At 47.7% G+C, this 25573-nt stretch overlaps 1 protein-coding gene across 1 annotated transcript in view; it reads left to right on the top strand.

The window, feature by feature from the left end:
• The window catches only part of LOC144690472 (GTP-binding protein Rit2-like), a 394332-nt gene that overhangs the window by 81741 nt on the left and 287018 nt on the right, over positions 1–25573 (top strand). Inside the window, exon 2 of the mRNA XM_078558044.1 lies at positions 23764–23820. Coding sequence (XP_078414170.1) covers positions 23764–23820 — 57 coding nt within the window. The remainder of the gene's footprint in view (positions 1–23763; positions 23821–25573) is intronic.

Genomic DNA, 25573 nt, shown 5'->3' on the forward strand with positions numbered 1-25573 from the left:
CAGCCAGCTACCCGCAGATGCATCAGATGGTCATCAATGCAATGTTCAGAAGAGCCAATGAATTTATTCAATTCAGCAGAGACCCTGAGAGCCAGGTAACCAGAGCTGTGGGATTTACTGCCATCTCTGGATTGCCACAGGAACAAGGGACAATTGATTGCACACATTTTGGGCTACCAGCTCCCTGACATTATCCAGTAGCTTTCATAAACTGAAAGGGCTCTCATTCTCTCAATGAGAAAGGAGAGGTACAATGCTAACCATGCCTCAACGAGGGCAACAATAGAACAGGCCATCAGTCTTCTGAAGATGAGGTTCCACTGCTTGGGCCAGTCAGGTGGAGCACTTTAGTACTTGCCGCATAGAGTCTCTATGATCATTGTGGCCTGCTGCACCCTACAAAACCTCACACAGCAAAGGGGTGAGGAGTTGGCAGACAGGAAAATGGAGGAACCAGATGCCTCCAAAGATGAGGAAGAAGGGGAAGAAGCTGATGTTCATGAGGGAGTGGTTGGTGCTGCTCAAGTTGCAGATGCCAGAACAATGGAGCAACACACCAGACAGGCCCATGACACCCCCATTGTATCCTGATTCCAGACAGAATGAGGGCTCTGGAAGGTCTTTTGATTTCCTCACAAAATGTCGTTATATAAGTGTTCACAGATCCGGCACATGTATGATCAACGTACAGGCCCAGAATCTCTGCCACCTAGAAGGAAAAATACTGCAGGCCCAAATCCACATACGCTTCTGAATTGCATGGGGGTCATCCATAACTCAATGACACATGTTCCAAATCCTGGCGAGGCCTTGCCATGATCTCTACGCATTTACCTGAAATTTATGGAATGCTTTAGCCGCAGAATCTGATGTGACAAGGTGTGATACGAGTTTGAGTACCGCATGAAGCATTTGCTACAATCTTCAGCCAGAAGTACCGAGTGGATGATCCATCCATCACAGCATCAGAGATGCCGGTCCTCAGCCAATTTGATTCACTCCACGTGATATCAAGAAGTGGCTGAAGGCACTCGATACTGTAAAAGCTATGGGCCCTGACAATATTCCGGCAATAGTACTGAAGACTTGTGCTCCAGAATTTGCCGCACCCCTAGCCAAGCTGTTCCAGTACAGCTACAACACTGGCATCTACCCGGCTATGTGGAAAATTGCCCAGGTATGTCCTGTACACAAAAAGCAGGACAAATCCAACCCAGCCAATTACCGCCCCATCAGTCTACTCTTCATAATTAGTAAAGTAATGGAAGGGGTCATCAGCAGTGCTATCAAGCGGCACTTGCTTAGCAATAACCTGCTCACTGATGCCCAGTTTGGGTTCCACCAGGGCTGCTCAGTTCCTGACCACATTACAGCCTTGGGCATGGACAAAAGAACTGAACTCCCGAGGTGAGGTGAGAGTGACTGCCCTTGACATCAAGGCTGCATTTGACAGAGTGTGGCATCAAGGAGCCCAAGCAAAACTGGAACCAATGGGAACTGGGGGGAAACTCTCCGCTGGCTGGAGTCATACCTAGTATAAAGGAAGGTGGATGTGGTTGTTGGATGTCAGTCATTTCAACTCTAGGACATCACTGCAGGAATTACTCAGGGTAGTGTCCTCGGCCCAACCATCTTCAGCTGCTTCACCAATGACCGACCTTTCTTCCATCATTTGGTCAGAAGTGTGGATGTTCGCTGATGATTGCACAATATTCAGTGCAACTCCTCAGACACTGAAGCAGTCTATGTCCAAATGCAGCAAGACCTGGACAATACCCAGGCTTGGGTTGACAAGTGGCAAGTAACATGCGCACCACACAAGAGCCAGGCGATGAGCATCTCCAACAGGAGAGAATCGAACCATCGCCCCTTGATGTTCAATGGCATTACCATCACTGAATCCCCCATTATCAAAATCCTGGAGGTTACCATTTACCAGAAACTGAACTGGACTAGCCATATAAATACTATGGCTACAAAAGCAGGTCAGAGGCTAGGAATAGTGCAACATGTAACCTACCTCCCGACTCCCCAAAGCCTGTCCACCATCTACAAGGCACAAGTCAGGAGTGTTATGGAATACTGTCTACTTGCCTGGATAGTGCAACTCCCACAACACTCAAGAAGCTGGACACCATCCAGGACAAAGCAGTCCGCTTGATTGGCACCACACCCACAAACATTTGCTCCCTCCACCACCGACGCACAGTAGCAGCAATGTGTATCATTCACAAGATGCACTGCAGGAATTCACCAAGGCTCCTTCAACAGCACCTTCCAAACCCACGACCACCACCATCTGGAGGGACAAGGGCAGCAGATAGATGGGAACACCACCACCCGGAAGTTCCCCTCCAAGTCACGCACCATGCTAACTTGGAAATATATCACCGTTCCTTCATTGTCGCTGGGTCAAAATCCTGGAGCTCTCTTCGTAACAGCACTGTGGGCCTACCTACACTACATGGACTGCAGTGGTTCAAGAAGGCAGCTTACCACTACCTTCTCAAGGGCAATTAGTGATGGGCAATAAATGTTGGCCCAGCCAGTGAAGCCCACATCCTGTGAATGAATTTTTTTTAAAAATGCTGGCTTGCCAGTTAGGCTCCAAACCTAATCAATGAGGTGCCAACCCATTAAAATTCTCCATCAGTGAGCAAAACCCCAAAAATCATGAGTATTTAACACACATGAATAAAATGATTCAAACCGTATATTTCAACCTAACTGAACACAAGCATGAAATGATTGGACATCTGTACCACCTTGGCGCTATTTTAACTCTTAAATGTTATGCTTTCTTGCACTTTGCATTGGTGCTACCCGGCTGCTGGGGTGGAGGCAGCCTGCTGACTGCTGTGTCCTTTCGACTGAGATGACAGTGGTGGCCGTCCTCTGGTGGTCCAAGACCTAGAGCACTCCGGCCTGCTGAGGGTTTCCTGCACAGCTACAGGTGTGCCCTCTTCAACCTGACCTGCTAGAGGGTGATGGGACACTGGTAGAGGGGAGGAGGGGTGGCAGCTCACCCAGGGCAGCTTGCTGGTGCTCATTTCCCTTGACGGTCCGCGATGATGCCTTCCTGACTCCAGGAGAAGGAGCAGCTGCAGTGAGGTCATGGTGCCTTGACCCCTCTCTCCTACACACTGCTGTAAAGAGCCCATGGCCAGAGTGACAGAATTAAGGTCCGGTTGCATATCCAACAGCCACTGAGTGTTCTGCTGGACCTGGCTCTCCGTGGCAGCTACCAACCTCTCCATGGAGGAAGCCTTGCTTGAGCCATGACAGAACATATGGATTAAACGTGCTTACCAGATTCTGACCCTGAGTCTAATCACAAAAACGTACCCATTGAGGTGAAAGTCTCTGTGCTGGTGGAGGGTGCAGTAGAATGATGTGACGGTGAATCCTCTGAGGTGTTCCATCTCGTCATCCTCAGAGGTGGAAGTCGAAGGCTAGCTTGGGTTTTCCCCTTGCTGTGTGGACCTGCAGTGGAGAACATGATTATGCACAATCTCATTTCCGATCAATGTATCATGCATATCTCCTGTAGGCCCAGCTTTCATCACTAGGCCGGAGACATCCTCACCCTAATGCCTTGATACAGCGGCTTCTCCAGCAGCACAGCAGTGTTCAGCTTCCTCGCCTGCTAATTCTGCAGCCTTTCCTTCAGCAGGGGTCAATATGCAGATGTCAGGTGCTAGTCTCGGTCTGATGGGAGGGGCTCCTGCTGTCATCACTAGGAAACAGGACCACCCACCATTCTCCGATGGCCTGGGGGAGAACCTACAGGGCAGCATTGCCAAACCACAGGGCCACTCATCTGTGCTGAGACGTAGCAGGCGATCAGGATCAACATGTGGGGCGGGTGGTGACAGCAGTAGCAGGGATTCGGGGACGGGGTGCGGGCATGCAGTAACAGATCAGAAGGAGTGGGTGGCCACAGTTCCAGGCATTACAAATGCCTTGCAAACAGCCAGACTGGTGTTGCTGGATGGCAGGATGCCTGTCTGGGTGCTGTTTAAATATGGCACCGGACCTTCAACTGCGTAAGGTAACAACGTGGCTAGCAACTTCCTGCCTGCCCCCACCAAATGATTGGCTGGATCCCTTGCCTCTGCATAGCTAATTGGCTGGCTGCTGCGTGATTGTGTGTGGCCGTCCCGCCCCTGAGCGGGAGTGCCGCACAATTCCAGTCCCATCATCAGGACACTCACCGCAAGAAGGAGATTCCACTCTTTGTGCCTCTCAAAAGAAAATGAGAAATTACAGCGTTCATTTAGCTCTTGATCTAACATTTTATTTTCTAGGATCATTTTTCACCATCTGTGACTGATGTACAATTTCTACAAGCAAAAATAGAAAATTTAGTCACCACTAATTAGACTCTCCTCTATGTTAGGCCCTTTGAGTTCAATGGGCTGAAAATTGCTGGGATTCTTGCATAACCTTTAAAAATGGTAAAGGAGACATTGAACAGAAAAAACAAATATAATGTTGGAGCATTAGCCATCACACTTAAAGCTTCAGTTTCCTCACTTTATTTTATCTATTGACTGAATCATGGAGCATCAAACCCATAATCTAGTTGATCTCTTCCTTGGCTAGAAGACTAGCATCTCTGGAGAGGAGTATAGAGACAATAAAAGTGTAGGTTAAGGATGACAGCTATCTGTCATATTCATTTTAAATGCACTTTTTACTTTTTAAAGTGTGACCTTTGTGGGAAAATATATTATGAGACTGATTCTTCTTCTTTGAAGTGTTCATGGGAGACAAACCACTGTCATGTGGAACACTCCTGTGGGCCATATTGCTGATAGTCAAAAACCACAAGGAAATTGAAGAAAAATATCTCGCAAAAGTTTCCAGCATCTTAATTGAGAGTAGCTGAGGGTTTCTTTAAATACCACCGAAAATAACCTCCTCTTGATTCACACTTCTTATAGTTTATGGCTGGGTTGAGGAGCTAGTGATAGCAATATAGACAAAGGGGAAAATGGTGCAAAGTCCATACAATATCATGTAACCATAATTTACTTTCATTTATTAGGCCTCCAAATGTTTTTGGTTAGGGGTGATTACTGCCAAAACATGGGTCCATCCAGAAATTAAGATTGGTGGAACTCCAGCAGCATGTCAGCTAAGAAATATTTCATTCTGCTGCTGTCCCACTTATAATTAAAAATTGAACAGTAATGAGAGGAAGATTGACTCCCATGCAGAAATGGATCTGATATCAGATTGCATTCATTTATTGAAGGATCAATACACTCAATAGCTATTCTAAACCTAACCTGGCTGGACCAGAATTTATAGCCCATCCCTAGTGGCCCTTGAGAAGGTGGTGGCGAGCTGCCTTCTTGAACTGCTGCAGTCCACGTGGTGTAGGTGCACCCACAGTGCTGCTAGGAAGGGAGTTCCAGGATTTTGACCCAGCGACAATGAAGGAACTATTTCCAAGTCAGGATGGTGAGTGACTTGAAGGGGAACTTCCAGGTGGTGGTGTTCCCATCTATTTGCTGCCCTTGTCCTTCTAGATGGTAGTGGTCGTGGATTTGGAAGGTGCTGTCTAAGGAGGCTTGGTGAGTTCCTGCAGTGCATCTTGTAGATGGTACACACTGCATAATGATTCAGAAATTGTATCTATGGTCGTACTAATCAAATATCTAAGATCCAGTGATCATGATATCATTAAGACCTTAATGTAAAAAGGACAGTAAAAGAAAAATATTGAAACTGATAAGATGAAATGAAAAAATATTTTAGAAAAATGTCATTTGAGCGCAATAATATTTGGGGCAACTATAGCAATATAGAAGTGTGAATATACCCAGAAATATTCATATGATAGAAATCAAACTGGGTTAAACGGATTAAAGAGCAAATGAGGCCAATGTGATTGAGTTATATATGTAAGGAGTAGCGTTAGGAATAAGTGAGAAGCTTTCAAAACTGGAGGCTAGTGGACACGAGAATATGGTAAATTATATAAAGACAGGTCGGTGAAAATTGAATACAAGAAGCAAAATGAAACATTGGGATGAATCAGAATTCCCAAAAATGCATGAATTGGGGTTGTATTGGAGGTTAAAATGCAAAAAAGCTGGAACAGACCCATAATGCAACTTGAACACACGCACTTCACGGTTCAAATAGAGCCGCATTGTGGAATGGGTGACCAAACTGCTTATGGGAAGTGGATTAGTCATTTACATATTCTAATGAGATGGCATGCCTTTATTTTTAACAATCATTCTGGGCAGAATTTTCCCATCCCCCTGCGGCGAGTTTCGTGGCAGGCGGGAGCAGTGAATCCAGCAACAGGCAAAAAGTCGGAAACCCGCTGGCGTAAAAGCAGTTTACAATTCTCAAGATGGCGGGTTAATGGCGGGTCAGTTATCCTGCCAGCTAGTGGCGTGAACGCCACTTGCATTCATTAACATCTCATGAATGCTCATTAAAGCAGCTGCTCGCCGGTAACTTGTTAGGTCTTCCAATCTTGCATCACTCCAGCGGGAAATTACGCCGGCCTCAAACCCGTTTGAAAACGAGTGGCATACTCAAGTCGGACCTCAGTTCATTTGTAACTTTGAGGTAAGTGCAACATACAGAGCCTACCAGCCATAGCGCTGCGCCGGTCTTGTTACAATGAATGCCACTGCTGGGACTATGGGGTTAGTCTGCTCCTGCTCTTTGCCTACATTGTCCCAAAGAACATCACTGCGCTGTGGTATTCAAGCAGGCCTCCACTTTCAGACAGTGACCCGTACTGTGGCCAGGGTTGGGGAGTGCAGGTGACTTCTACTCCCGGAGGCTGAGACTGTTGTCCACAAGAACATCACTGTGTTGTGGTAGTCAGGCAAAACTCCACTTTCAGAAACTGGCACTTGGACTGGGGGTGGGGTGTGAGGTGAGGATGGGGATGATGACCACAAGGTGGGCAATGGGGAAGGAAGGCTGTTGAATGGCTGTGAGGGGGAAGGGTTAACATGAGAGAGGTAAAGGGGAGGGAAGGCTGTGGAATAGCTGTGAGGGGAAAGGGCCAACACAAGTGGGCATTTCTGGGGTCACCATCTAACTTGTTGTTGCCGCAACGTTGAGCAGGAGTCTGCTTAGAAAGAAAGGAGGAAGGCCTCCTTGCGATGAAAGCCACTGAAAGCCAATGGCTTCATTAGCACTGTTAAAGGGCTACTCAGAACTCAGTGGCTTCACATCACAGTCGCTGCATCTCAAGAATAACACATAGGAATGTAGAATTTGGGAATGCCGGCAATAGTGAGGGAGGCACAGCTGTTTCATATATGGCATTCCATCGATGAAGGCCTGTCACATGTTCACCAGATGTGACACTGCTAATGGGCCAAAGGGCATCCGCTTATTGACCATGAGCAACTGATTGGTCATTAATATGCCACATCAGAGATTGGAGCACAGAGCTAGGTTGGGTCACTTATCTCACTTAAACTTTAGCATTCCATCCCATGCAGGGCTCAAGATGTTACATATCTGTGATGCCATCTTGGTTACCTCGATGTCTCAGGGACAAGGCGGCATCAGCCACCATGCAAGTAGGATAGGAAAAACTAAGGACCTTTACAGTTTCCAAACGTGTCATTTTCTGAGCTTCACTTTCTTGCCCTTTTTAATCATTAATGTCTTAAATGCTTCATTTCAGAGAGAGGGCAAAAGCACATATGGATCCAAGGCTCAATGCTGCCTTTGTCAGGGTCCTAATGCAATAGAGGAGGCAAAGGAGGGAGAGGCGATGCTGTGCGCAGCTCCATGGTCAAGTGGAGCCAGAGTATGAACAGGAGGGTTAGGCGAAGAGACCCAGACAATGGGGGAGAATTGCCAAACCTCAAGTTTATCGTAGAAGAGTCTCCTATTTACAATTGAGTGAGAGGCAACGCTGGGCATATCTGCGCTTGTCCAGAGGTTTGATGCATCACAAATGCCGCATTCTTCATGAAGACCTGGTGCCACGTGGAGTTGGAGGGTATCCGCTGCCAGTGGCTTTGAAGGTGACCGCTGCACTAAACATCTTTGCCTCTGGTTCTTTCCAAGGATAATCAGGGGACCAATGTGCATCTTTCAGTCTGCAAAACATTGACGTATAAAGAAGGTCACAGATGTACTTTACAGGAAGGCCCATCATTATGGCAGGTTTGGTCTGGATGAAGATAGCCAGGCTGAGATACACAGGCTTCGCCACTGTTGGTTCATGTGGATCCTTGTCGCACACTTGTTGTAAGTGATGGCCGAGTTGGTATTATAGATGGAGTTGATCAGCAGACAGTTCTTAGGTGGAAAACATTGGGCAGAATTTTACATTCGGCGTCCGGGCGCGGGCCTGACACATGGAATGTAAAATGACACGCGATGACGTCAGGCATGCGTCCTGCGTCACCATGCACCATCACGATATTTTGGTAGGTGGGCACTATGAGGACGTAGGCCTGCCCGCCATTAATTAATGGGCCAGTTAAGACTCCTGAGGCACCAATTGTCTTTGATTTTATGCAGCCCGTGCAATTTTCAGGGCATCGCACGAGCAAAATGGGCAGGTGGGTAGGCCACATTTTCATAAACCTCATCCATGGGCGGGATGAGAGGGGTGAGTGAGCTCGCTTGTTGTTAGTACTTTAGGTTGTGTGAACAGGACAACTTCATTTCGCTTCAGAGCTGCTTTGACAGAAAAACAGGCTTCAGTTCAGGACTCTGGAGGAGTCACAACACTTGGGGTCTCCCAGGAATCAGGCAGCCTTCCCTCACCCTGGGAATGGGGATTGTGGTCTCTGCTGGAGGCACCTCCTCCTCTGAAGAAGAGAGAGCCAGAATGGAGAAGAGACCAGGCATCCCTATTCAGCTTCCAGGGGAACGACCTGTGGAAGGGCAGGCACAGGCATAAGCGGCGCAGGGCCAACAAGAAATCCAAGGTGGAAGAGGCTGCAGAAGATACCACTACCCTGCTGCCAGGGTTTACAGGCGGTGATGCAGCTACCTCAATACGTCTGAGGTGCAGTGCTGAAGGATGCTCCGCCTCTCAAGGGAGACAGTGACCTCCATCTGTCAGATGATCGGCCCTGAGATCAGCTCCAACATTGTGGGTGGACACCCCATGCCAGTGACGCTGAAGGTCACAGTGACCCTCAACTTCTATGCCTCCGGCTCTTTCCAGGGGTCAATGGGTGATCTTTGCGGAGTCTCCGTCAAGCTGGTGACAGACATTCTGTTCATGCATGCGTTGACTTTCTTCCACTACTACACGGACGAGGTCAGCCAGGCAGAGTGAGCCAGAGGCTTTGCAGCGATTGCTGGCTTCCCCCGCATCCAGGGTACAATAGACTGCACACATATGGCCATCAAGGCGCCAGCAGGTGAGCCCGGTGCCTTCGCCAACAGGAAGGGCTTCCACTCCATGAACGTGCAGATAGTGTGTGATCACAGGATGCAGATTCTACAAGTCTGTGCAAGGTACCCAGGCAACTCCCACGGCGCCTACATCCTCAGACACTCCCAGGTGCCGAGGCTCTTCAGTGCTCCAGCTCGGCTGGATGGATGGCTGCTGGGCGACACGGGCTATCCCCTCAGAAGTTGGCTCATGACGCCTCTCCACCATCCAGGAACAGAGGCCGAACAGCGGTACAATAGGAGCTATTTCTCAACAAGGGCCATGGCAGAGAGAACCATCAGTCTTCCTTAGATGCGCTGCCAATGCGTGGACTGTTCTGGGGGCGCACTGCAATCCCCCAATCGTGTGTCACTGATAATGATTACATGCTGCGCTCTCCACAGTCTGGCACTGGAAATGGGGGACCCAGTGGAGGAAGAAGATGTTGACGCAGCTGCTCTGGCAACAGACAATGAGTCCAGCGGTGAGTCTGAGGATGGGCACGCTCAAGAGAACACTTGATAGACGCTGACCTGGGCAACCTCCTTCAGCTAGCCTACCAAAAATGAACCACCACCACATGTCAGGGCTGCAGGCTCTATACTCGATACCTGACAGGAACATTTGCCTGGTCAGGAATATAAACTATGTGCCATTTCAATAAAGCTCAATGACAAACAAGTCACTCAGAACATCATGGGTTGCCCTGCACCAGCAGAACTAATGAAGCACACAGAGGCTTGTTGAACACAACACATTTAATGGTGTGGTGCCTGGCATACATAAAACAAATTAAATGGAAAGGTGTTCTCTATCACACATACTTATAACTAACTTAAAAGTGGGGGGAAAAAAAATAGCACCAGTGTTGATAAGCCCGTGTTGTGCTTAAGGTGCTTTAAGTTTGCGTTTGCAGGTGCTATGTCTAGGTGCTCCCCCCTCGCTGGCACTGGCATTGGAGACAGCCTGCTCACAGAATCATAGAATCACAGTGCAGAAGAGGCCCTTCAGCCCATTGAGTCTGCACCGACAGGTGAGAAACACCTGACCTACCTACCTAACCTCACTCTGCTGTCCTGTTGGCCTTGATGACCTTGGCGGGTGTCCTCTGGCCCATGGAGCCTGTGCTGGCTCCGCCTGGGAGGGAGCAGCCAGTGGCCTGGTTGGCATCTCTCCAGTCGCCTCAGCTTCATCGGATCCCACGGTCACTGGCAGAGGGATGGAAGAGCTGCTGCTCTCAACAGCAGTGCCCTGAGAGGAGCCTGCGGAGACAACAAGCAGCTCATGCACTAACGTCAAGTCGTTTTGGACCTCCCTGCTCACCATCGATGGATAGGCGCCTAGCTGGGATACCAGGTGCCCAATCCATCCCCCACACTGACAGTGACCACCTGAGGTCATTGCCGCTGTGAGGGCTTGCAGGTCTGAGCGCATCCCCAGGAAGCCTTTATTGAGCTTCTGGAGCAGCCTCTCCATGAGAGTCATCATTCTGTCCATGGAGGAGGCAGTGCGCACAGCCATGAGGGTCATTGCATTACTCATGCTCCGGATTGTCTCCTCCACAACTCCTTCACAATGGAGACCATGGCACGCATTCCTTCATGTTTCTCCACCAGATCCTCCCACACACCCTGCTGGACTTCCAGCATCTGCTGCCTCCGCGATGACTCCAGAGGCTCATCATCAGCCACTGACTGAGCATGTTTCTGGTCCCCAGTAGCCCTCCAACTGCTGGCACCCTGGGCACTCTCTGTCTCCGTCTGCACCTCAAGCGAGTGTGAGGTGGCCTCATTACTGCACACCGAGATACTATTCGTTGATCTAATGCCCACCAAGGTGCTGGTATCTGCACTGGTGCCTGCCTGGCAGAGAGGGTGTGATGCTGGTGTGTTTATAATGTCTGTGTCCTCTGGGGTGAGCGGCGGGGCTTCAGGCTCCTGACCCCGATTGGCTTCTGGTGAGCCTGAAAGAGAGAACAAAGACATGTCATTAGTTGAAGTAGTTACACTGTTACTGTGCATGCCTGGCACCCGGATCAGGGAGCCCTCGTCTTTCCATGGGGATTCCATGTTCCAACTCACATCAATATAGAGACAACAGTGGAAAGGTTGCTCTGACAGACATTCTGACCTCAGTGCACTACACTCTTACCTCCCTGTGGCACTCCAACCTCACCACGGCCAGTTGACCTAGCTGTGTGGCACCTCTCCAGCTCCAGTGCCTCCTGCTCATATCTAGACAAGATTAGAAGGTGGGCCAGTCCTCCGCCAGTCCGTAATCTTTCAGCATTGTTGTGGGATGTCTTCTCCTGAAAGGAGAGAGAGGGAGCATTGATTAGTCCACCCTGTACCTGCATTGCCATTGCAGCCTAGCCAACCCCACCTGAGGGACACCTCACAGGGCTCAGCCGATTCGTGACCCTGGAGCCGCAAGACACTCATTCAAAGCAGCCAGAGCTCACCCCCTTGCCCAGATGCTGCCTCATTGACATTTGCTATTCACTCACACTCTAAGAACTCTGAGATCCGGGGGTGGGGGTGCGGGGGGAGGGGAGGGGGGTGCGGTCCTAACTGCTGCGCTAAGTGACCCATGCCAACATGGTACTCACCCTTCCCGATCGCAGGAGGTCATTGAAGCGTGTACGGCACTGCACCCCTGTGCACGTCACCACATCATGGGAGCTCACCCTGGATACCACCTCCTCCCAGGCATTTTTGGTGAGGTGGGGGGAGCTTCTCCTCCCATCCCTGGGGACAAGTATATCCTGGCGTGCTGCCCCCTCCTCCAGGAGGGCAGCGAGACACTCATCGGAAAACCGCAGGACCGACTGCCCTGCTGACCTGCCCTCCCGCCTGCCATGTTCAACACTGATGTTCTCCATGACTATGGTCCTGTGAGTCAATGGCAGCCTTCGCATGGCTGCTTTTGAATTGGCCGCTGGGTCGCCATTGGACCCGGCGGACATTGAGCTCCCGCCCCCGCACGCCCCTTCTCGCTGATCCGGAGTCACGTGTTATGCTGGGCGGGCTTTAATTGGCCCCCTCACGTAAAATGGCGGTGCAGAGCCGACCACTCCCGCCAAGCCAGCCTGATCAATGTAAAATAAAAGCAAAATACTGCAGATGCTGGAAAACTGAAACATAAGCAAAAATACCTGGAAAAACTCAGCAGGTCTGACAGCATCTGCAGAGAGGAACACAGTTGACATTTCGAGTCCATATGACTCTTCATCAGAACTAAGGAAATAGAGAAATGAGGTGGGTGAAATATAAGCTGGTAGAGGGGGGTGGGACAGATAGAGCTGGATAGAGGGCCAGTGATAGGTGGAGGCAAAGAAGGGATTGCCAAAGATGTCATAGACAAAAGGACAAATGGGTGTTGATGGTGGTGATATTATGGCCCTGGTGGGGGGAAGGGATTGAAATGGGCTAGAAGGTGGAGATGAAACAATAGATTGAAATAAATTTAAAAATAAGAGAGAAAAGAAAAATATATTTTTTAAAAAATGATAAATTATTGCAAAAAAGGGGATTGGAAAGGGGGTGGGGATCAAGGAGAGAGTTCTTGATCTGAAATTGTTGAACTCAATATTAAGTCCAGAAGGCTGTAAAGTGCCTAGTCAGAAGATGAGGTGGTTTTCCTCCAGTTTGCGTTGAGCTTCACTGGAACATTGCAGCAGGCCAAGGACGGATAGGTGGGCATGAGAGCAGGGTGGTGTGTTGAAATGGCAAGCGACAGGGAGGTCTGGGTCATGCTTGCGGACAGACCGAAGGTGTTCCACAAAGCGGCCACCCAGTCTGTGTTTAGTCTCTCCAATGTAGAGGACAACCCAGATCTCCCTGACCAAAATATTCACATAACCATCAAATATATTCAAAAAAGTGAAATTTCTTTACAGTTATAGCACATCCGTGACTCAAATGTGATGTCAAAATTTCTTCACTTTTCTAACCCCGCTGCTACGCCTGGGTGCAGCCCTGATATCTTCAGTGGAGGAGGAGGCAGCCTGCTGACTGCTACGTCCTGATGTCTGTGATAACTTTGGCAGACGTCCTCTGGTGGCCCGAGGCCTGGAGGGTCTGATAAGGGTCACCTGTTCAGGGGCAGAAGCGCCCTCGGCGGCCTGAACAGCTGGAGTGGATGGGGTCACAGGCTGGGGTAGCTGTGAGCGGTTGCACACCCTTGGAGTGTCCTGAGAGGAGGCCCCCGGGGTGTCTGGCTGATGCTCATCCTTCCTGTGAGTGCCCGAGGGCCCCGCCCTGACTCCTGTAGGAGATGGTGCACCTGGAGGGAGGTCAAGAGATCTCGTCCCTATGTCACCTACATCCTGATGGTGCCCACCAGGGTGTGTGTGCAGGGCCGAGTACAAATTCGGCAAGACCTGCTGGACCAAGGTCTCCATGGTGGTCACCAGCCTTCCCATGGTGACCTCAAGTCATTCGCATGTCAGAGCTACGACATCAGACAGAACGTGGATGGACTCCTCCATTGTTCGCTCCAGTCTGCTGAGTGACTGTCGAATCTTTGCCTGTTGTTCCGCTGCCGCTTGTCATTGCATCTCCAATACTGAGTTGGCTGCCGCTTCCAGAGGCTTATTATCTGATTTGGACTGAGCAGGTGGCTGGCTCCCGCAGCCCTCTGAGTGCCGGAGACCTGGGCTGTCTCTGCCTTTAACTGCTGTGGGTACCTGTCAGTGAGGTGTTCCCCAGAGAGTGAGCCCGAGCCTAATCTGCAGCTGTGTCCCATCAACGTGTGTGCCTCTGAGCTGGTGGAGGGTGCCTGAGACGGTTCTTCCAGTGTTTCCTCTTTGGACGTGGTCTGTGAGTTCGGGCTGGCATGGCTGCCTTGTGGGCCTCAATCTGCTGGTGCCTAGGAAATAGAAAATAGAGCTTCAGCTGATGAGCATGAGCTATATAAGACTGCAATTGAGTCACTGTGATTGTCAGGATTTGATGAAGTGATGGAGCTGTGATCCGTACTGGGTTGCTGGGAGAGGCTGATCTCCCCTTCCCCACAGGAGCGATTCCTCTCCTCTCCAGCCAGGTGAGCTGCAGCCTCCTCGAACTCAGTGAGGACAATGATGCCGGCTGCCCCTCCCCAAGTCTGCAACCTTTTGCACATGTTGGCTTGTATGAAGAAGAATGAAAGGCATGTGATGAGAATGGATGGAGCACAATTTGGGTGAGATGCATGTTCCCTGTGTGTGGTGAGCCCTCCCCAGAAGGGCCAGAGGATGGAGTGTGAGCAACATGATAGATGGGATGGTGGTGATGTGAAAATCTCGGTGAGAGATCGGGTGTTGATACGTGTCTCCCACTAATGGTTGTGTGAGATCCCTGAAGAGAGTGGCCGTTTGAGTGCATGATGCCATGATGAGAGTTTGATATTGGAGGATGTTGAAGGATAACTTACCCTGGTGCAGCGGATGAGATCATTCGTCCTCTTCCTGCACTGGATGGTGTTTTGGGCGTGTTTGCCAACCGTGCTGACCTGCTCTGCAACAGCCTCCCAGGCCGGAGACGTGCGGCTACTGCATTTTCTGCCTCCATCCCTTGGGTACAGACATGCCTGTGCACCCGCACTCCTCTGATCAAGGCCTGGAAGGACGTGGGGTGCTGCCTTCTTCTTGAGGCTTTCGATCTTCTTCTTGTGGCTGGAAGACATCTCTGCCTGTGTCCTGAAGACAGGTGGGCTGGCGGGAGTGAGATTATGTTGGACTGGCGTTTAAATGTGGCGTGCGGACCTTTGACTCTGCCAGCTGACGGCGGGCAGACGAATCAGCTCCCAACCCGCCAAGTGACTCGGCCCGATACTCACCTGTGCATAATTAATAAGCTTCCAAGTGCGGAATTGTTTGTGAGTTCCTGCCATTCCGGCCAGCGGGGTGGGCGCTGCTGAAAACGCCTGCCACTGCATCTTGTCTCATAAATAGAAAATTCCACCTTCTATTTCTATACACAGGGGCAGGGGTTTCCTGGGCCTCAGGAAACTTGACAGCCTGAAGGAGCTGAAAAGGGCTGAACCCTTGTGATAAGTGCCTTTACAGCACTGCTGTGGGCCAGAAGGAGCAGGAATAATTCATCTGGCTCCAACAAGGTACCCAGTGATGTCACCAGCCCTGTGATCAGTCTGCTCCCTCACCACCGACAACCACTGCTTCCCTTGCAAACACCATCAGACTTTCCCAACACCATTGATCCCCCACCCCCGTTCCCCCCCACCCCCCCAACCAACAATGATCCAGATCCCATCCATGATCTGACCACCCCTGCAATCTGGACATGCCCCAGACCTCCACCCCCATCATTGGGAATACACCCACATGATCTCTCCCACGTGTCCAACGCATCTACCTGCCCTCGTACGATTTGGCCTTAAGCAGGCTTCCTGCCCAAAGGGTCTCCAACCTGTAAATCAGGCTGCCTGTGTGCAGGAACACCACTTAAAGGAACCCTGCAGGTAAATTCTGCAGGGTGTTTGGGAAACGCACTCTTCTGGGTTTCCAAACCTCATGGAGCTCCCATGAGCTTACCACCGAACTGAAGTCCAGGCCGTTGTATATGAACATATCTCAATAATGGGTTTTTACAATGACGTATATACTAAATAAGGATCGAAAGGCTAATAATTCATTTTACAATGGTTATGGGATGTTGACATCCAGCAGCAAAAAATATCACTTCAATATGCCGTAATCTAGTAAAAGGAGGAAACGTCTCAATTTGCCTCACAGATCAGATTTCTAGGAACAGCAGAAGAGGAGACAATGCAAATATTGAAGAGTTTCCTATACAACGATTAAATGTTGTTGAACAAGAAAAAGAATGCTGTTCAGACTATTTGCTGTCATGAATTTGAAAGGAAACGGGGTGAAATTTAATTAAATTTGAGAGACAGTCTTCTGGATTGAAATATATTTAGCTCAACCCCATTCATTTTGTTAAAGATCAGGGCAGTTTCTTGGCAACTATAGACGAGGATTTTCCTTGTAGATAGACCAGTGAGATGGTTTAACTCTAACAGAATAGAGCTGCACAGTTGCTCTTGTAACTTTACAATGTTCAACAAAACATAATATTAGACAAACAATACATTGGCTCAAAATCAGCATACAAATGAAAGGATTATGTCATACAATATCATTATCTACAATATATCATTATCTGCACTTTAGCAACATGCACACAGTGGATTTCTGTTTGTCATGAGGACCGATTTAGACTCTGGCCCATTGGCATCAGGCACCATGGTGTCAGTGAGAGCTGAGGTTGGGAGTGGCGAGAAGGGAGCACAGAGGGGGAGGAGAGTGTAATGGGGGAGAATGCAGTAAGTGGGCAGGTTGGTGTAAGGGGGAAGGAAGGTGTAAGGGAAAGAGTTCGGAGGGGGGAAGGAGGAGAGAGTAAGGGCGGAGGAGGGGGTAAGAGTGGAGAGTGCGTAAGTTGAGGGGTATATCCAGGTGAATGTGCAAGGAAGGGGTCTGTGGTGTCAATGACTGCCTCCTGGGGAGCAAACTAAGGGTGGGCATGGTAGGAGAGAATGGTGAGTACGAGAAAGGGGGACAGAGTGAGCCAGATGGGTGGGAGGGTGAAGGTGTAATAGTCGCGGTAGAAGGGACGGTGAGGGAGGTTGGTGGGGACTCGGAGGCAGACATGGACCATGCAGGTGGGAAGGAGGAGGTCGGGAAGGTCAATGTGGATGGAGGTGGGATTCTCAGGAAGGTAGGGAATGTGCATATTGACCTGGACATCCTGGAAATAAAAGGGTTCTGGTTGGTATGTGATGGTGGGGAGGTGGAAAGCGATGCCAGGGGGGTCAACAGCGATGGAGGAAAGGGCATGGGTGACTGGGGGAGGGGAAAGGACAGGGGGGCTTACAAGAAACTTGACTACGACCATGTTTTTCAAATCGAAAGTGAGAGAAGCCTCATGTTGGACAGGCATGGGTGCTGCATGGGAGTGCAATCAGTGGGCTAGTGGAGATGCAGGTCAGCTCAGGTAGACAACTGGAAGGAACCCCAGCAGGTAGCATTGAAAATGCTCGGGACATTGAGATGCGTGTGATGGAGGAAGGCTCTACGTGCCTTGTGAGAGTGCTTGCGAGAGGCTCTGAAGGGCCCTGCCATACACACACTTCTCCCTCCAGAATCCCTCGTGGTCTGGCTGCATGCAACTGAACTGCTAGTTGGGGGGTAATGCAGGATGAGGACTTGTGAAGCATCTAAATGAAGCTGAAAGACACCATTACACATTATTCAGTGAAAGTGAATATATTTTCAGATTATAAAGTGACAAAATGTGTTCACCCATGCAACCAATTGTGATCAGAATGTTGTTTCTTAACATCTGCAGAAGGGGTGGAGACAGCCTGTGCAATGGTTGGCCCTGTTGCCTCTGATGACTTAGGCTTGTGCCCTCTGGAGAGCCGAGGTCTTGAGGGTCCCGGCTTGCTTTGGCTGTCCTCCTGTGGTGACAGAGGACGTGGTTGAAGGGGTCACAGGAAAAGGGGACTCAGAGGGAGCAGACAGCCTCTGAGAATTCTGAATGGATGACCCAGGGGTGTCCAGCTGCCGCTTCTCCTCCCTTTGGGAGCCCAAGGACCCCAGCCTGACTCCTTGAGGGGAAGGAGCACCTGGAGGGATGTCGAGTTGCCCTGTTTCCCTCTTGTGTTACAACAGCAGGAACTCACTCATGGCTACAGTGATGGAGTGCAGGACTGCACACATCTCTGCATTCTGCTGGATCAGGGTCTCCATGGCACCTGCCATCCTTCCCGTGGAGACCTTCAAATGTGCATACGTGGGCACCACTTCATCAGACAGCAGGTGGACGCACTCCTCTAACTCACCTGCCACTTTGTTGAGGGCTTAAAACAGCTTTAGGTGATGTTCTCCTGCCTTCTGCTGACTCTCCACAATGAGTTGGAAGGCCAAATCCAGAGGCTTGTCACCTGACTCGGATCTCAGATGCCTCTTCCCCAGCAGTCTTTGGAGTGCCAGGGAGCTCGGCTGAACCTGCCTCCTCCTGCTGCGGACACAAGTTCCTACGGTGACCACCAGATTGTGAACCCGAGCCTGCTCTAGATCTAGGTCCCACCGATGTGTGTCCCCCTGCCCTGGTGGAGGGTGTGGGTAAGTGCAGTGACAGGTCTTCCAGGCTGCTTAATTCCAGCTCTTCAATGGAGGAGGAGTCCTTGTGGCTGGAGGTGAGGACATGGATGGAGCTGAGGGACTGGCTGGCTGAGGTTGTCAGTCACTTGGCAGAGCTCCCTGTGAACCAAAGTAGAGATAATTAGTGCATGATAGCAGAGCCAAAGGCAGGAGAGAGAGCACCCACAGTCACATTGAGAGAGGGATGATGTGGTGCAGGGTCTTCACGTGGATGTTCTCCGCTAACCTCACCGTCACCACAGGCGCGGTTCACGTCCTCACCATTCAGCGCAATGGCATACTTTGCAAAGTGAGTGAGGGGCCTGATGTGGGCCACTCCACTTTCAGCATGGGACCTCTCCCTGCTGTTGTGAGCCAGCTTCTCCTGCATGAAAACACATGGAGAGAGTGGCACTGCATGGAATGTTTGTGTAGTGAGCAGAGCCATGAATGGGATGAGGGCACGAGCTCCAGACAATATGATCCTATGGAGATGTGAAGGTGTGTGTGAGAATTAGTGGTGTTGTCACTTGAGGTGTGAGATCCCTGTGGATGTGTGATGGGTTTTTGAGCATGTCAATTGAATGAGGTGGTTGACTTACTCTGGCAGAACAGGTGAGAGCATTCATCCTCTTCCTGCACTGAATGTCTGACCTCCTTTGTGCTCCGGTGGTGCTGACTGCTACTACCATCGCCTCCCAGGATGGATTGGTGACACTAGTGGACCTCCTGTGGCCAGACTGCAGGTAGAGGACTTCGCAGCGGCCTTCCACTGCATTCAGCAGGCACCACAGAGAGGGTCACTAAATTTGGGGGCTGCCGTCTTCTTTGCTTTCGGGGCCATCTGTCGCCTGGAGCAGTCCATGTCTGAAGACATGAAGTAGGTTGCACCCTGGTGCGCATTAAATATAGCGCCCAGTGCGAGGAAGCACTGAGGTCATATCTTGGCGGGCAAATCCGAGTCCGCCCACCAGCGATCCGACGTGTTTCCTGTGAATGCATTATTAAAGAAGTGGGACACACCGCAAATGGGATGCTTCGGTGCAAAAAGCCGCCATTGCGGCTGGCGGGTAAAATGTCCTTTTCCCTGCCCTCTACCACACTTTGTGCAAATTTTGGATGATTCCACTCAAGGGAGCTCACCATTGATTGCTTGTACTTATGGCAAAGAAGTGACTAATATGTTGGGCCAGTGAGTCATGGGGCACCAAGCAGCTTACTGGATCAAGGCTGGTCAAAGTTGGGTTGCATTCCAGCTGCTGATGAGATAAGGGTGTGGAATGAGGGAGGCTGCGATCACAGAATGGTGAACCAAAGTGGCCCAGGTTATTTTTGTGAGGCTCAGAGATGTAGAAGTAATCCTTTGGGCCCCACAACTACAATTTCAAATTTACCTTTGCTCTGCCCCTTCAGCTCTGTCACTGTTGAAGCTACACATGCTCCAATTAGTACCAACCTAGGAGGAGAAAAGGGGGCCTACCACCTGAAACAGGTAGTGCTTTGGGTACCCAGAAGTAATCTCCTGCACCTGACCAGAGCAGTGAGGCGATTGACCACATTTTGAGGCTGTTACATTACAGCTATGCTCCAAAAGTTAGGATTGCTCCCTCTCGGCCTAACATTGCTCTGGGGGAGCAGAACGGCCATTTAAATGTTAAAGGGATGGAACACATTTGCAATTAATATCAGGGTGCGTGATTACACTCGCTGGGGAATCTAGAACTAGGGGCACAGTGTCAGAATAAGGAATTTTCCATTTAGGAAGGAAATTGAGGAAGAATTTCTTCTCCCAGACAGTTATTAATCTTTGCAATTCTCTACCCCAGAGAGCAGTGGAGACTGGGGCATTGAATGTATGAGTTAGACAGATTTCTGTTCTACAGGGAGTCAAAGGTTATGGGGGCAGGCAGGAAAGTGGAGTTAATCAGATCAGCCACAATCTTATTGAATGGTGGAGCAGGCTTGATGGGCCGAATAGCCTACATCTGCTCCTATTTCTTATGTTCTTGTGTTCAAAGATGTTTTCAATTCTTTTAAAAGCAATTTGTTAAAAATTTGCTTAAGCAGAAATGCAGTCTACCCCAGGATTGTACAGTGTTGTAAAGGACTTTGCAGCATGGCAGAAGCTTTCTCCATATCTTCCCCTGATGTTCCCAGGCACACTCTGCTAAAATTATTTCAATGATCCATGGGATAGAGGGTGGGGGCGGGGATGTCAACATTCATAGTGTGTGGTAAAACATAATGAGTATTATTGAATCAGCAGCCTATTTCACATCCCACCCAATTTCTTATTCTATTAATCTCAATTTCCTGTATTACAGCAGTGACTACACTTCAAAGTACTTAATTGGCTTTGAATGCTTTGGGGCATCCTGAGGTTGTGAAAGGTGCTATGTAAATGACTGCCTTACTTTCTTTCAAACTACTTGGAATTTCAAATGTGTTTCCAATTTCTTATCTCCCATTTTGTACTATTTCCCAAGACAAATTTCATATTGCAACTTTGGATAGTTGGCTATGGCTGGGGCTAATCCTCATGGTGGTTGGAACTTCTGCCCCACTGCAGCGTATTGGCCAAATTGAAAATCTAGGCCAGAATATTTGACTATGATATCGGAAAAGTCATTGAAATGATCTTGAGAGATCTCGTGAATGAATACATGGAAATGCATAACTTGTTAAAGGGCAGTCAGTATGGACTTAAGGAATGGGAGTCACTTTTAATTAACCTGATGGAGATTTGCAAAGGCATTACAAACACATTGGACATAAAATTGATAGATTTGCAAATTATTCATGGTTTTTATTTGCTTGATGCAATGCAAAGGTCCTGAAACAATATCAGTATGGCATTATTGAAGACAGGAAAAGATAGAAATTAACCCAATGTGTTTTTATAGATACTTGCACACTTTAATTTTTATTTCTTCCCTGAAGCTGGCTTTTGGATTTAATATCATACAATATTTATGTTGGTTTAGTGCATGTTTAATGGGGACAGAAATGGGCAGTAGTGGAAAATGGCCTATAGCAAATAGGCAGCCTGTTTTACAATTAAAAATAAAATCAGGTGGAGTGTAGAACAAGCTGCCGATTTTCTATTGACCATTTTGCATTACAGTCCAAGATGAATTTCAGCCCCAATGGTCCCTTAAATTATAGCTTTGATGGGTTAACAGGAACTAAATATTGCCATGTAACTCACAAGCTGTTCAGAATTTCTTTGATCCTCCCTGCATCCTATTTGTCTGTAGGTCTTGCAGAATGCAGAATATCAGTTCTGTTGTTTGGGCACTGAAATTAAAGTATTTTTTGTTAAATTTACCCACCTGATAGTTTCCTTTGAACAACACTATATAGAATTGCATGTATAAGGCTTTCAGTTATTGCATTTAATTGTCCATCTCACAAGGATTATGATAATAAGTAGTGGTAAAGATTAAGTACAGCTTTCTGTCTGTTTCTGTAAGAAGCCTACGGAAAATGATGATCAACACTGTTATTTCTTTCCAAAGGCAATAACAATACCAATGCATCCACCTCAATTTTGCTGCAAAGAATGTAAAACGAGATCATTTGCCGTGCATGATTAAGAAAATATTAAATGGTTCTAAGAATGTGTTACTTGGATACAGTATAAAAATCATCCATACCTCGTGATCTATAACTTTAAAAAAAACCTCAGATTTAAAAATATTTATGGAACAGTGCATCTATGAAATATGTAACCATATATAAAAAGTCTATTTATTATGTGATCCTATCAAAACTGTATGATATCTGATAACTCCATTCCGCCGGACAGACCTTGAAAAGATGTTATTTTGCTCTGAATAAACAGATGTTCTATATGTACAAAGTAAATACTTTGATTAATTGCTTGGGGGTTAAAGGCTGGAAGAAATTCATATGTAGTGTGATGAATAATAGACTTTTTGGAATGTGATTATATTTTCAATTGTAAATCTGGCATCTACAAATGGAGGTTTTCCTAATTTCCACCCCTTTGGCTCTTCATCTGTGCAGCATCTTGATCTCACTGTGAGATGATAGAAGTGAGCCAAACATATGGTCTGGAAATGAAGTGCCCTACTTCAGACAGGCAGACAGGAGGTGGGAGTTTGAAGCACTTTAATGGATGGAGCATCAATTTTGCCTTGAAATGGATGTCACCTTTACTTTATGCTCCAGTGGAAAAATGACATTGTCAGCCATCACTGCACTTGCTCCCGTCAATTAACAATGGTGGCACAAGGACATAGGGAAGAGGGCATGATTCCCCATGGGTGAACAACTTTTGCATTGCTGGGATTCCCATTGTTTTCATAGAAGAAAGAATAGATTCAACATTTGTCCAAGACTGAGTGGGCTGACCAATAACACTAAACACAACAGAAATTAATATTAAGGATTATATTAAAATATAATTAACCAGACATTTCAAAGATCATGAATGGATAAGGGGAACATTGAGTTTGATGTCCAACCTCCATTCTTGATACCCAAACTACATTTTGTGGAAGTTTTTTTCTCAAATATTTCCAGACATCTGTTTGGTAATATTGAGCATCTGGTCTCCTCTGGGATTCAGCTCCACAGCTACAGGGTTGAGAAATAAATGATCTTAAATAATAGCATCACTGTCATTTTGTGCAAAAAATAGCTGTTAAGAAGTTGAAATATATAAATATGTCCATGAACAGACTGTATTCTAGTATTTTGAAAATTAACTATTATTGAGATGAAATATTGATTCATATCAATTGACCAGAAACATTAATAATGCATACAACATTAAACATGCAGATTTATGATATTCCATGAAAATCTAGCCAACATTTTTGATACCTAAAACCATAACTATATGTACTTTTACAGGTATATATAGCATATATTTAATTTATTCAGATTGTAGGGGCCAAGAAGCTCTAAGGTTCTTATATTACATGAAATATAGCCTCCAACTGTTGTGTGCAATAGATATATTCCCAGGTAACCTGCAGATTTTCCTCCGCAAAAGAAATCCTTCACTTTTGCCCCTTCCCACTGAGCTGAGGGTTTATCTTTTAAACTGTAAGAAAGGTTTCTATAGATTGTTCTTCCCTTTTTGTTTCTGAAGCTTATTGCTGCTGATACAGCCAAATGTCATGTTTTCATTTCAATAGGCAAAATTTTATTAAAATCTATCAAGAGGTACTAAAATTGTCTCTTCGTCCTGTTGCAGCAATGACAATGCAATTCATCAGCCATCGTTTCCCTGACTACCATGATCCCACAATAGGTAAGCTACTAAGCTGTTTTATTAATATATCTTTCTTCTTGAATAGTAAAGGTTATGATTCATTTCTTGATTGCAGCTCCAGAGAGCCGAGTTGGCTTTCTGGTTTATTTTCCTGTCCTTCAGTTCCAAATTAATGGGCTCAAATTGTAGTTTCCACGAGTGACAGTCAGATTCATTGATGGAAACGTGTGAGAATAAGCAGGAGTTTTATGTGAAACAAAACTGCCGTAACTCAGCTTGTGGCACTGTGAGCTATTAAAGCTGACATGACTCTGAGGTATAAGTAGGCCCCTCTATCTTCAAAGCTATCCAAATAAATTTTGTTTATATGAAAACAGAAATGCCACTTAAAAATCAATGTGGGCAGGGTTTCAACTTTTGCAACTCCTTGCAATGTCTGGATATGGAAAACTTCTCTAATCAAAATACAAGTTCGTAAAGCAATCCAGTAGAATAAAGGGACGGAACTGAACTTAGCATGTGGTCTCCTTTGAATTAAGCTTGCAAGCTGTGGATACCAAAGAGGGAATTCAATGCATCTTGCTGGCTGGGGTTCTCAGTCATTTTGTCCAGCTCCGATGCCAAGCCAATTCACAGGTAGGTCCTAGAGGGCGAGGGAATGCACAGGATGCCCTGCCCCGGCCAGCAGTATCACACAATTGTTTTTTGGAGTCTGGAAAAACACTCCTGCTCATGCTGGCTCCACAGTCATAAAATCATAAAAAGCTTTCTTTTTGGAGGGCATCTAGCAGCCCTTGTATAGACACTGAAGATCCAGATCAATTGGGAGGAGTGTGTGCAATGCTAGCTCCACAAAGTTGATTATGAATTTTGCTTTAGAGTAAGATAACTGATGATAGGCCATGATTTGCATTTTCAAGACAGGAGATGTCAAACCAAATTCCTCACGCCAAAATGCCACTTTTCATCCAACAAAGAAAGTGCAGTTACGTTCAATTGCCCCTCTATGAAACAGTAAGACTAATATGAAAGTAGATTTGGAAAATTTCAACAAGATACAGGCTGCTCAGAGCTCAGCAAGGAAAATCAAGGTGAATCAAAATATTATTATTAATGTTTAGCTTTATGTCAACCCGCTATATAATTCCAGCCATCTTAGTGCCTTGGCATAAATAACCTGGTTAGACCAGCATTTATAGCCCATCCCTAATTGCCCTTGAGAAGGTGGTGGTGAGCTGCCTTCTTCAACCGCTGCAGTCCATGCAGTGTGGGTACATCCACAGTGCTGTTTGGGAGGGAGTTCCTGGATTTTGACCCAGCGACAGTGAAGGAATAATGATATATTTCCAAGTCAGGATGGTGAGTGACTTGAAGGAGAACTTCCAAGTGGTGGTGTTCCCATCTACCTGCTGCCCTTGTCCTTCTAGATGGTAGAGGTTGCAGATTTGGAAGCTGCTGCCAAAGGAGTCTTGGTGAGTTTCTGTTGTGCATCTTGTAGATGGTATACACTGCTGCCGCTGTGCGTCAGTGGTGGAGGGAGTGAATGTTTGTAGAAGGGGTGCCAATCAAGCGGGCTTCTTTGTCCTGGAATGTGTCAAGCTTCTTGACTGTTATTGGAGCTACACTCATCCAGGCAAGTGGATACTATTCCATCACGCTCCTGACTTGTGCCTTGCAGATGGTGGTCAGGCTTTGGGTAGTCAGGAGTAGCCAGGAGTGACTTATTCACCTCTGACCCGCTCTTGTAGCCACAGTATTTATATGGCTAGTCCAGTTCAGTTTCTGGTCAATG

This window comes from Cetorhinus maximus, chromosome 1 (genome assembly GCF_964194155.1).
Source record: "Cetorhinus maximus chromosome 1, sCetMax3.hap1.1, whole genome shotgun sequence".
Taxonomy (NCBI): Eukaryota; Metazoa; Chordata; class Chondrichthyes; order Lamniformes; family Cetorhinidae; genus Cetorhinus; species Cetorhinus maximus.